At 35.3% G+C, this 14,244-nt stretch overlaps 1 protein-coding gene across 4 annotated transcripts in view; it reads right to left on the reverse strand.

Moving 5' to 3' along the window:
• ZZZ3 (zinc finger ZZ-type containing 3) overlaps positions 1-14,244 on the reverse strand; it is a 55,754-nt gene that overhangs the window by 19,945 nt on the left and 21,565 nt on the right. For 3 of the 4 annotated variants that reach the window (XM_030279511.4, XM_030279508.4, XM_030279509.4), the window contains exons 2-3: positions 11,636-11,789; positions 7,671-9,229 (exon numbers count right to left, since the gene is read on the reverse strand). In XM_030279511.4, the coding sequence (XP_030135371.2) occupies positions 7,671-9,178 (1,508 nt within the window). In that variant the 5' untranslated portion in view covers positions 9,179-9,229; positions 11,636-11,789. Of the gene's footprint in view, positions 1-7,152; positions 7,294-7,670; positions 9,230-11,635; positions 11,790-14,244 lie in introns of those variants that run through there. The other variant, XM_030279512.4, reaches the window with a different exon arrangement.

A 14,244-nucleotide genomic window follows, 5' to 3' on the forward strand; every position in this document is an offset into this window, starting at 1 on the left:
TTCAGATTTTGCGTTTCAACCATCTGAACAGTATTTTACTGGTTATCAACTCGTGATGTCCCTTTTTTTGTTAAATTCTTAACTCCTCCCCAGAAACAGAACACCCACTCATATTTCTAGAGGCCTCGTTCTCATCAAGAGCTGTCCAACAAACTCAGCAAGATTTAATATTAGCTGTACAAAAGCACCCTTACCAAATACCCACATTTCCAGCAACTTGTCTGAATTTTAGTAGCAATTATTAGCTCTTTATGCCTCTAAACACAGAACTTGCTTCAGTCTTGTCAACAAAACAGCAACCATCAGTCCTCTTCCAGTTAACACAATTTAATATAGCCTTTTGATATTGATGGCACTCTAAACCATCTGCCTGCAGGACAGTGACATTCAGCAAGGAAAAAGATACAGGTCCCTGTCATTCCTCTATTTTCCAGGCTTGAATTGACATGAGATAATGACCGAAACTGTTTTCTTCACAAATGGCACAAAGACTGACTGATAGCACATCCCAAACTTTTTCTCCTTCCCTCTCATCATCTCTAATGAGAATGCTCTCAATTCCTTTATTGAGGGAAAATATCAGACAGATTCCTCCAGCATGCCTACTTGGATATTCTTCTCTAGAACGATGCTGGGGAAAGCAAACAATCAGAAGGAGCTTTATTCCAGAGACAAAGAGTGACCCATGTTCCCTTGAAACTGACCCAACTGCACAGAAATCCTCTGGTAAAACAAGCAGAAAAAGCTGACAGCACCTATTATTGAACTCCTTCAACTCACTCTAAATTAGTTTCTGCAGGTTTTCAGCCAAACAAGACACAACATACACTCAATTATTCAGGTGTATATTCTTGCTATAGGAACAAATTAACATATTCCCCTCAAGTACGTGTTACAGAGATATCTGAATATTAGAACCAAATTACAAGAATATGATCTACAATCATCAGTGGCTGAATTTCTAACAGCAATAGAAAGCATTATTCATCAATATGTTTTGGATAAACAAGTGGAAGGAAAGTTGGAAATAAGGAAAAAAATTAGTAAAATATGTAGTTTTATTTTTATTAGGGCTCACTATAATAAACCATGAACAAACACAGCTGGTCCTTGGCTTAGGAAGCACAAAACTTTCAAAGATTGCTATACAAAACAGCAGAAACATTCTTACTTTGAGCTATCCAAAACAAAATAAAGATGTGCAATAACAAAAAATGAAAAATCAGCTGGCTATTCCTACCAAGAACAAAGTTTTAAGGAAACCAAAAAGTAAGACCTTTTTAACTCTCAAATGTATGTATTGTTGTAGCAAAGGAACAACTGTATTGATTAGGACTCACTGCTGACTGAAAGCAGCTAGTACAATATGTAGTACCTCTGCAATTTTTTTTTTAAGATACTGCAGTTCATGCTGGAGATGCTTTTGAACTTCATGAAAGACCAGACCAAAAACTTAAAATTAGTCATTAAGTAATTTCAAGCTGGGTTAGTTAAAACTGACAAATAAAGATAATCCAATCTCAAAGCAAATGGCAGTCACATTGTTCTTGTCTTCTTGGTGGCATCATTATGCTTATTAATATTTTAGTAATCGCTACCAAGTAGGCAATTATGGTAGCATTAATTTATTCCTTGTTCCACCACACAACTTTACACTGTCATAACTGTATAACCACAATTTACTGCTTCTGCTTTTAAGTGTCCTTGTGTCAGCAGCCAAAACCACAGCCAGAGCCTCACTCTTCACACAGCAGTGCTGGGTCAATACATTACTGCCCCATCTTTTCTTGCTCTTTTTTTATCAGAACTTTGATTCCTATGGCATTTGATATTTGTTTCCAAGTGGTATTTCCTACACCTCAAAATTATTTTTATTATTTATTGATCCTTAATTTTCCAGTTTAGATGAATTTACTAATGAGCATCCTTAGAAATGGTAAGCACTTCCAAATGAACACACAGAGAAACAATTTTCTACATTTTCTTGTACTGGAATAATAGGTTTCTTGTTGCTTGTGATTGGATTTTTTTATATTTGTATATTTTTCCACTCCATGATTTTTGGTCCATAGTGACCAAAGAAATTGGAAAGGCAAATTGAATTCTTGTGCATTGTCCAAGAACTGGCAGCTTGGAAAGGAGGTGAGACCATAACTACTGTCAGTACAAGAGACAGGCAAGCAGAATTAAAGTGTTACTTGTCACATTCCTCCATCAATCCATCACCCCACACATCCAGAGGTACCACATCAAGGCAGCCAACAAGGAAACATCTCTGCACTGGAGAATTCACATTCTCTTCCAGGAGCGGACTGCTGCAACAGAGGACTCATGGAAGTGCCTACACAGATGTAGGCAGAAAAAGAAAAGCAGGCAAATCAAGAAGGAGTTCAAGGGGTAAAGGACACAAATCCAAAAGAAATCGAGCTTTACTTTCCACAGGATGCACTAGTTAAGTGAGGACTGCACTGTGTTTGCCAGTGCTGTTCACTGGAATGATGCAGTGGCTGGCAGCAAGATGCCTCTGTTCAGGGAAGAAAAATGAATGTGACAAATGTACCTGACATTTAATGGCTCCCAGAGCGTGCCCATTCCTAGGGAGCAAAAAGCTGATGCAGCACATGCCCAAGGCATCATCTCTTGCAAAGTAAGAGCTCTAGTCTTTACTGAATAGTTTATGTAATTAAAAAATATGAGTCTATGATTACAATATTCTTAACCAAACCTTAATCTTTAGTCCTGCAAAAATTTTGTGTCACATAACTTTTCCTTTGACAAGTACGTATAGACAGAAATTATTTTATAGAACATGATAAAACAGTAATGCTGGCAGTAAAAACTTCTCAAAATACTTCATATTTTAAGGTGTAGTAAAATACAAGGATGTAATAAATAAAAGTGGTTGCATGCCTGTTATACTGTCAGTTTTAATAATACAATTACCTGCAAAAGCAAACTGAAGTTGATCAGAAAATCATATTACAAGTTTCTAATTGATTTCCACTGTATTTCTATTTTGTGGATCAACTACCTGCCACATCCAACTTCTACATTATTTTACTTAAAACCAATCTTGGTTTTGGTTCTTTAGAACACAGACCCATCTACCAGACAATAGAAACTACTCTCTGTAAAAACACTGACTTTTCATGTTTTAGTCTTACATTAATAGGTAATTTAAGAAAAATATCACTATATGCCACACCAGTTTTGTGAACATAGGATGAATTAAATCACACTGTAACCTAATACATATGGCATTTATGCTTGGTTTTCTAAAATTATCAACTTCTCTTTTTCTTCACTAGAATTGTATACTTCATCAATTATTTTATATTAGTGATATATTCTACAAATTACTCAGTGGTATGGATTATAACTGCTACTATTAAAAGTAACTTGATTTACACCAATTCCCTTTATTCCTTATTAAAGTCAGAAACAAAGTTCCCACAAACTAAAACTGCCATCTCAGGAAAATGAATTATTAGCTACTCATAATTACAGCTACAGTATTACCTACATAAATCCCTACTGTGTGATCAATTTTACTTTCATTTGGAGGAACATAAAGCCTGAATATACAGGCTTTATTTATAAAACTGATCTATTATTGTTAGCCAATATATTCAAAGAAAGACATGGATATTTTTGTATTTTCCAGTTAAGGAACAAACATGGTGCAGGTAAAGTTAGAATGTAAGAAAGAGACAATTCTCAAATAACTGGTATGGCAAGGTGCATCAAATCCTATTCTAACTATTCAAGTAAGATGAGCATTTATACAGAACTGCTTTAATTTGATTCTGTAGGCATAAAATTTGTGACTGAGTAAAATACAGAACCTGTAACACAGAAAATGTTTTTCTTTCTCACATTCATATAATATTAAAGGTGGATCCAAAGACATAAACAGTATGATCATCAATTGTTAAGTATATGTAAATCTGATTGTTGCATGAACCTGTACGGTCGTCCACGTATCCAAGACCTCTGCAACAGTACAACCCATTGTAGGTAAGAATCCACAAGACTGGCTTTTAAGAGATGTATTAAAATCCTAATTTGATCTGTCTTCACTTTAAATGCTAGTGCAGCTATTGTAATTTTAAATATTATCAAGTCATAAAGATACATGAAAATACCTATCTACTGAAGGAGGTCCTAACTGTTAGAATTAAATGTCTGTAGGGAACTGCTCCAGGTCTAAGTGGCTCCTGTAAGGCCACCTGCAGTTTATAGAGTTCTAGAAATGCATTCTGTAATGCATTATATGCATGTGACACCTCAATTTCATTTTCATCTAGAACCAAGGACTAAGAGTCAAACACAGATTGTGCCTTTGTGCAAGCTAATCCCTGCCAAATATGACAAATCTCCAAAGGAAAGAGAGAGGAAGAAGAAGAATACAAAACCAAAAAAGGGTTCAAAATGAAACACTGGGCAAAGGCAGAAAGTACTGGGAATAAAATGCTGCACCAGACAGAAAATTAAAGTAAGCTGCTGCAGTATGAGATAGAATTACAGCATAAAAAGATACAGCAAAGAGATATGAGAAATGCCTGAGGAAAGACATATGCAAAATACTAAGTACAGCATATAATATTCAGCAGTGTAGAAAGTTTTAAATCAGGAAGTTCAGACTTAATGGAAGTATCTCAGGAGAAAATGCAAACATTTCTGAGCTAGAACATAGAAGTAAAATTCTCAAACATACACTAAACCATACTTTTCTGAGAGCTGTTACAATACAGAAAAATTCCAATTATGTGTGTAGCAACAGACAACATTAACAACACTTCACAACTATACAACCCCCAGATCAGTCTGTTATTATCTATAAAAATGTCTATGTTGTGATAAAATTTCTGCTTAGAGACCTCATCTCAGTCTTTGTAGGACAGATCTATTTTAACAAAGAAGTTGTGGGAACATCCATCATTTCAGCCTTCTCTCTGAATAATAATATTCCATAATATGTGATAGTTATTTTTCCTATTACATCATCTAGTTTTTCCAGAAATATTAATATATGAATATTGCTTAAACATGTTAATATTCAAAAAGCAACAAAATTCATACAGAAATACAACAATTCACATTAGTTTTTTTTCCCTTATAGCAAGTTTTATCAACAGCTCTTAAAGTATTGGCATATTCATATTTTATCAATGTCACAATAAATTCTTGGAGAGTGAAAACCAACTGTATGAATACATATGTCACCAAGCTATGTAATGTAACAAGAAATAATATAAATTTACAGCCATATAAAACAGCTTCTATGACACACAGGAATGTATTTTTTTTTTTCTGCCATGGAACATCTGAAAAATTATACTAATGCCTTCCTGGAGAAATATGCCTCCTCATCCTAGCCAAGGTGCTAATGTCTGAACTGGCTTTAAAAGGAGAACAGAAACATAAACCAGAGAAACAATCACCCATAATAACCCCAAACTGGTGAAGGGCAGAAAAACAGAACTGTACCATTGAAGATGTCACATGCAGAAGAACACCAGAACACTTGGCTTGGCCAGAACTACCACAAGCAAAGTGAATATCCTTTACCTCCAGCTGAACCTATATTAATAGCATGGGAGCCCTGGAATTCTTTGCATCTGACCCACCAGTGAATACATTTCAGATAAACTGACAGTTTGGGTTTGTTTTTTTTTTTTTAAATTTAATACTTTAGAAAGTAAGCACCAAATGATTAAACAAGGGTATAATTAAGACACTATTCAAAAACTGTTACACATTAATTAAGAGTATCCTCTAATGAACTTTACTATTTTTGAAACTGGATAGAGGATATAGCGCACTTCACTTGATTTACTCTTGAAGTATGAAATTCTTTAAAAAATGACAATTGCACTCATTTGTCAAAATATTGAATTAAGCTTTTTAGAAGGATCCTATTACCATGCAGAACCATCAATACACCAGACTTATTTTCTTATAAATGTAAACTACAAAAACAGATGGCATGTAGTTTTCCAGTTCTATCAATTTTTTTTTTAAATTAAGAAAAGATAAGGCTAACACTCCCTCCCCCCCAGCAGCATGCTACCCTTTGGGAGAGTAGAAATAAAAGACAGAATAAAAACAAAAACCAGTTCTTTTGGAATTCTGCATTCAGGCAACAAGTTAGTTGCAAGCTAGCAAGTCCTACTTTCAATTTCAAAAGCTCCCCAACAAGGTCTCAAAACCAGGCTGCCAATCTGAACAACAACCACCCATTTCTTCAGAACTGTGTATGTTCAAAAGCTAACACCAGGGCACACACCTGAAATTTCCAAGAACAATTTAGATCTGTGTTTACGAACAGAAGAAACTACTGTTATTTTTATAATAGTTATAATACTCCCTACATCAAACCACATTACTAATAAATCTGTGTACTAACATCAGATGAAGTAGTATTTCATACAGATCCAAAATCACCCTAAGAGAGTCAAAAGACAATAGTCCATTTTCCCCATATGTAATTTTCTTTTTATCTACTGGGAAAGTGTCCACTTTGGACTGATGGCTGAAGCTGCAAATATTTGAACATTACTTTGAAATCAGTTTGTCTAACCCACACCTGAATTCAAAATTTTCCTATTAAAATTATTTATTCATATCCAATACTGAACAAAATTTTACTACATAAACAATGCAACTCTAGTATCAAAAATCCAGTCACACTAGATGAAAGAATCATCTATGCCTTGTGCCCCATATTGACAGTGATTGTGCTGTGAACATCTACTGCATTTACACTGAACTACCACCAGTGCTTCAGCCCTTCATACGAAGGAAACTGAAGATCATCTGCACTTGGCCTTCCAGAACTCACAACAAAATATAGAACACCTACTAAATAGCAAAATACAGGAGTCAAAAAAGCATTACAAAAATTGAAATGAAAAACTGTGTCCTGATCTACTACCTGGAGACAAATTTTCTCCACGTAAACTTTCTCCAGTGAATCACCCTTTTGTTTCAAAAGCTCCTGCATATTTACCACAAGGTATAGTTACCACAGTTCTACTTACAGACATTCAGATGATAAACATTAAAACGACTCAGAGCATTATAATAATAATAATCATCATCCTATATTTACATGTAATTAATATAAATAGCAATGTAGACACAACTTACTTTGGAGAAAGCTGCTGCATTTGATCAATTCATCTTACTGAACACAATAATGCTGAGTTGCTTCCCATGACACTCTGAAAAAAGTATCTAACTTTAACTTTTATGTACAGCAGAATGATAACTGCATAAGCTTTAGCTGCAGTGTCCATTGGATATGCTGATAAATGACTGAAAACTAATTAATTCCTTTCCTTCCAGCTACTTTTTAAGAGAAAATAAATAACAAATGCATTTTTAAAGAAACAAATACCCAAAGAAACTCAAAAAAACCAAGTTCTGGCTCAAGACTTCTGACTGCTAGAAATGTATAAACCACATTGCTGTACCATACTGCATATTAAATCGAGTTTAATTTTGTTTGAGGTAGAAACAAGAAAAATCAAGACTGAAGAGTATGAAAATTATAAAGCACTTAAATTTTTGTGGAAGTACGTTAAATACTTAATAATTTTAGTATTGATATTATGTTTTTGGTAAGAAACGAAAGCAGAATTCATGGTTACCATAGTTACACATACTCTTTGTTGTGTTTCAATGCCACATGATCTGATTCAAAGTAATACACATCAGGCTCTTCCTCATCCTCCTCTGCAGTGTGGATGTTGGCACTCTCTTTGGCAGATGGTACAAATCCAGCAACAAGCCTAGACTCAGAAAGTGGCTTTCTTAGTCCATCACTCCCATGATCCCCTGTATTACTATTTCTCTCTTTTTCATTCTGTTTGATTTCTTCAGACTTTTTGGGAGATCCATTGATATTATTAATACCTACAGGTACATTCTTTTCAGTAGGACTAAGATTATTTTCCTCAACCTGTCCGTTTTCTCTACAAGGAGAGTTATTTTTAGTAGGGCTACTTCTGGCAGGGGCAGCCCTTCGTGGTGAAGTTCTCAACGTGTATCTGTGTTCTTGAAGTTCCAACACATTTGTCATCTGAGCCGGAACACAGTTCTGCACGGAAGAATGTGGTTCAGGTTCACCTGAGATTGATGCACTGTCATGGTGAGCATTCAGGTTGCTATTGGTGTTTTCAGCACACTGTTCCTTAGAGGCACTGCTATCTCCTACAACATCCACCTCCTCCTCCGAATCCCTTAACAAAGATGACTGGATTTCAGAAAAGGACCCTGTAGCTGGCTCAAATGCCTGATTAGCATGCTCCTCAGGCAAGCAGTCATTTATTGGTTTGTGGTCCTCTAACTTTACCTGTTCTTGAGAGTTTGTGCAAGGCACATAATGGTCTACAACACTGTCCTCTTTGCTGCTATTAAGCAGCAACGAAGAATGGGCAAATGAGTTTCCATTTTCTGCTACTGTTTTGTCCTTGGGTGTATGGGAACCAGCACTCTGCTTAGCGTTCCCATCAACCTGACAGTCATCACAGTTAAGAGAATTTGAGTCTCTCTCACCAACTCCATTGACAGTCTGATAACCTGCAACCTCTTCGACTACTGCAGAATTATTAAACCCTTCTGCACAGACATTCACCTTTTTAACTTCCCTTTTCTCACAATCATCCAATATAAGACATCGACAAGCTCGCTTAGTTCCCGTGGAGGCTGCATCATTGTCCGACACTAAGCTTTTATGCTCCAATGACTCCTTCTCTGCCTTAGCGGGCAAGTCTTCTTCAGAACTGTTGGGTGCCTCTGAGCGTAGACAGCGTTTAATTCTTTTCAAAACTGGTGAAACAGGTTCTGCTTGTTTTTTTTCACTATTTTCCACAGTTTGTTTATCACCATTATCTTTCTCTGAAGCGGACAGCCCTCTCTTTCTAGGGCTCACCCATGACTCCCGAGCACTCTGCTGTTTCAAATCAGTAGTTCTGCCACCGTTGCTGCCCTTCTGAGTTTGCACAGACTCTGGCCTCTTCTTTGGTGACCTGGATCGGATTTGAGGATGGGGTGAGACTTCCTCCGGATGAGCAATACTACGGTTCCTTAATGTTCTACCACAAAAATTTTCATCCAAACCATTTAAACCCACTGTAGATCTTGTAACACGAGTAGATCGAGAAGCAGCCATACTATGGCAAGTCCCTAAAGTGTGTTCATTGTGATCCACTCATTGGGAAACCTTCAAAAAAAAAGTAAACAAAACAGAATAAATATTTAAAAACACTAGAGACAGAGCAAATCTGAAGAATGTATTGCCACAAATGTACCAATGTAAAACTGAATAAGCCCATTCAATGTATTCATACTGCTTCTTTCTGTGGTATTTCTTTAGTGCATTAAATTTTTCCATCTCAGCTACAAAGTAGCTGACTTGGTATTTGTGGTTGTTCTGGCTTTAGTACTTGTGAGAATGTTGCTCATATTTATGCCTTATGTAAGGCTGGAATGTCCCAGTTAGGCTCTAGTTACTAAAATACACTATTTTTATGTACTGTACATATATCATAATGCATTGGTATAATAATTTTTCTGTTCAAATAAAAGGTATAAGACTGCATTTTTAATATCCCACAGTTTCCAGTTACATGGTTTCACAGACTAAGTAAACCATTAAAATTGCATCTGCTTACTCAGTTGTTGTTTAAAGAAAAAACAAATCTCTCATATGTAACAAACTGCAATTTGAATTTAGCAGGGAATTAAAAAAATAAAGCACATGACTAAAAAAATACTTACAGTTATTATTAGTAAAAATGAAATAAAAGAAAATTTCTGAATCAGAATCATAAAATCATTCCAGCTGGAAAGACCTTTGGGAGGCAATCCTATCCAACCTCCCATTCAAACGAACATGAGGCCTAAATTCAGATTTAGTTACATGGAACATTATCCAGCTGTGTCTTGAAAACACTGAGTACAGATATTCCACAACTTCTCTGGGCAACCTGGTCCAGTCCTTAAAGCAAAAATTTTTCTTATACCCAGGTGGGGCCTCTCCTACTTCTGTATCACTTATGACAACAAAAGCCTAATTCTATCGGGAATCTCATCTGAGGTACTGGAGCTGAGAGGTTTCCCTCTCAGCTGGTGAGATCACCGCTCGGATCAGATTTAAGTAAAGTCAGACTCAAAGATAAACTCGAACCATCCCATTTAGAGTGCCTGTATTTCACATTTCAGGGTGAAATGTAGGAGTACTTGACCTGCCCAGTCTCTCAAAAGAGTTTTTAAGAGAACTCAGTTCAGTCTTACCCTTCTATTCATTTAATCTTTACAAGTTCAATGTGTCAAACCCCCTATTACCACAGATCTGTCATAATAGTCTTGCTAATGAATAGATTCACATTTGTCCATAATAGTACACCTTCCCTTTTTCAGCTACCCAAATTCCAGATTATACAAACCTGTTCAACTGTCATATGATGTGAGGACTACAAATTTTAAATATGGAATCAAACCTTTCACACATTACTTAGAAATGCCGAAAGTAACAAATGGAGAAAATTGTTTCAAGAGGCATTTTTCATTTTCAGCAAAGAAGGGAAAAAAAGGAACATTAATTCATAAATTCATAAAATCTCCCAAATCTACTATAAGTGTCAGATGGTCCTACAACAGAAAAGAGAACGGAACAAGACAAGTACTCTTTCATGCAATACAATTCTGTTTCACAATTACCAGTATTTACTGTATTGTGTGTTTAGGAATTCACTATGCAAGCAGTATTTCTCAAGGAAAGCAATGTATTCTAACAGTATTGCTTGGTGTAGTTCTGGACAAAGCAGTAGAGGAAAGCCCATTAATTTTGTGTACATGTGGTATAGCTCATACACAACTGTGTATGACAGCACGTCATTTTGTGCAACAAAAAAAAAAGGTAATTATAAAGTGAAAATTTCAAATGTTCTGAAAACGGTGATTTATTTGTGCTGCTACAACCCTCCTGCTTGTTAGCTATTCCTGCTGCCTCAGATGAATGCCTGCAGAGGTGCACTGTTTGTATTCCTCAAAATATACCTAAAGAGCTGCTACAGCACTAACTTTCATTCTGTCCACTTAAAATTAAGTAAGTGTGAGCTCTCCAACACACTCTGCCTTAAGGGAAAATATAAATAATATATAAGCAAGCAAATGGTCAAACATCAGCAGCTGACTGAAGAGAGCAAAATACTATGTGTTTTCTATAATGGTTTTTACATTTATTTTCCACATGGATAGACTTGCCTGCATATTCTCCCTCTTTGCATGCAGGCTCAATACCATCTGGAGAGTGATCCCATTTGGGGTTGAACCCAAACATGAAAAACAGGGTTTATTTACAGATCCCATTTCCCCTAAGTTGATCCAATTAAAGCTAGCACACATGAGGGGTGAGTAACTGACATTTCAAATCAGTACCAATAAAATAACTTAAACCAAATTCAAATGTATACTTTGGTTAGTAATTATTTCTGAATGCAATAGACTTTAGAAATCGTAAGTAAGAGAGAAATCTTTACTGATTTGCTGATATTTTTTCTCAAGAAATACACCTTACATGACAAGAAAGTTATTATTTCCTTAGTACAAATGTAAAAAAACTTACCATTGCAAAACTAGAAGAAATGTAAACTTCTGGCATTTCATACAGCAGACTCTTACTGTAGCAGACAAATAACATCAATCACCATTGCTGATATCCATCATGTAATCCAAATGCTTCATTAGTTTATGCTATCACATTAACCAGCTTTTGAAAACTGTTGAGAAAAATACAAAGATATCAATAAAAATTTAAATTACCACACTGAAAAGGAAGAACAACACAACAGGACATATAGAGTAACACCTTTTTAAAGAAGAAATTATCAATTTTAAAAGTGTCCTACTGAAAGAAATATCAATGTGCTATGAAGTAATTAAATATGTGAAATGCTAATTTAGGTCTCAAATGCAAAATGTCTTCCTTGGTAGTTTCTAAGTGATTCACTGTATCACACTAAATGTACAAGCAAATAAATTCACAGGAGTTGTGTTAGAGTGTTCAAATTTCAGAAGGTATTTGAAGAGACATAAGAAAACAAGAGTGAAAGGTAGTACTACAACTAATGAATTATGAAATGCACTGTATTTTATAATTAGATACACAGTGAAAAACTCTGCTGTTAAATTTTAATTAACTGAACAGACCTCTAAACTTATATTGGCTCCAAATCCCTGAATAACCTTCATTGATACAATGGGACTAAAATGCTTTCTAGAGTTCACATGAAACCTGCTCTTCATCCAGGGAAAACAATGTACAGCCCCTCATTTGTAGTGGAAGTGAAATATTTTGGATATTGAAAGACAAAATACATCTATAGATCCAGAAGTTACACAATGCTTTCAGTTGTCTCCAATTTGGGCATCTGTGCCCATGACCAAGTTACTGCTTGAAAAAACACACCAGTAATCACATTTAATTTAAGAACATCTAATACTATAAAGGCACCATAATTCACTAAAGAACAGTGGTTATTGAAGCTTTCTTCATATTCTATTGACTTCATACAAATGAACTTATTTTCATCTTGACAATTCAAAACTTGAAGATCTAAAACACAAACTGACAGGTTCCTTCATATTCTTCATTCTACACAGTTCTTATATTTAGATTACTGAAAACTGTTTTTACTTTCAACCCAGTTAAGATTTCATATGGCAAGAACAGAAAATTAATTCACCATTAAGTTGCCAATTCAAAATCTAAACGGAGCTGCATAAGAGAAGAGATTAATTATGTCTAATTGCAGTGAAGTTCAGTAACAGAAGATGTTTCTCCAGTGATGCTACATGAAGTATCACAAATTCTATTATGTAGATAACTAAATCAAATCAGGTTTCATTTATTCAGTGGGATTTCTCAATTTAACAAACAGCAGAGAACTATCATCATAATAAGACAAACAAAGAATGGAAGAAAAGGCAAAGACAACCACTTGAAAATGCATGGTACTCTTAATCCATATTGTTGTTGCCTTTCCTAAAGATCCCTTTAACTGATGCATCTGGAGACACCAAAAGTATGACATAGTTTGACCAATTTTTATAAAAGAACAACATACCAAAGAAAAATACTAGCTCAGCAACTTTGGTAAAAATACAAAATATATTTAAAAAAAAAATTAAACAAAACATTTAAACAAAAATGAACAGTGAGACAATCAGACAGTGGCCTAATCTCATAATTTTAAATTCCTTTACCAGTCCTAAGTAAAGAACATATATGAATAAGTTGTTTCAGGAATGGCTGGAATAGTAATGTCAGTATTTTGTCAGATTTGTACACCTCTTCTCTCCAGATTTTCTTTTGCCCAAAACAACCCTATTTACTCACAGTAGGAAAGACACAACCCCTGCTGTGTCCATTTGCCTTTGGGGACAGCCGAAGCATTTTAGACACAGCAGAAAGAAATAACTTCAGAGAAAAAACCAAGGTGGGTAAAAAAAATTTTACTTAGTCAGAATTTTTTGTCTGGTAGCAGTTTGCAGGGATGGAGAAGGAAGTAACAATTTTAAAAAAAGAGGAAACAAATCAGGAGACTGAAATGACAGCACCTTGATTATGCTTAAAACCTAGAAAACAACATTCACAAGGGCTTAACAAGCAAACAATTATATAATTTTTCACAGAAGTCTTCTTGGAAAAACTGTCTTGAGAATTAACTATCATTCCTTTATATTGCATAACCAATTACAATGACATTTTTCACTTAGAACAACCACATCTTCTGTGGCAGAGAAATTCAATAGAAGAGTAATTTAATATTTTGGACACCACTCATTTTAGAAGCTATTTGTGAGCTGGAATAAGGAGCGCAAGGGAAACTAAATAAGCTTTTAGGTTTGAAAGCCTTTCTTCAGGGAACCACATCAACATTTAAGAAAGAATACTGGAATATTGCAATAAAGACTAGAGGTTTAAAGAGTGATAATCAGCTAAGAAACAACACACTGTGGTACTCAGAGCCCACTAAAAATTATTAAGTTACAGGATAAATAGAGTGTAATGCAGAAAGAGCTCTGAAATAAGTAAGGGACTCTGAATTCATCTCTTGTGGGGAAGGACCTGTGTAAGAAGCCAGTGAGCAAATGTTGCTGCTGAAACCATACAGGAAATGGTCACACATTAATCAGTACGGACAATCTTCAGAGTGAGACTAAGTTCAACTG

The sequence above is a fragment of the Taeniopygia guttata genome, chromosome 8 (assembly GCF_048771995.1).
Source record: "Taeniopygia guttata chromosome 8, bTaeGut7.mat, whole genome shotgun sequence".
NCBI lineage: Eukaryota > Metazoa > Chordata > Aves > Passeriformes > Estrildidae > Taeniopygia > Taeniopygia guttata.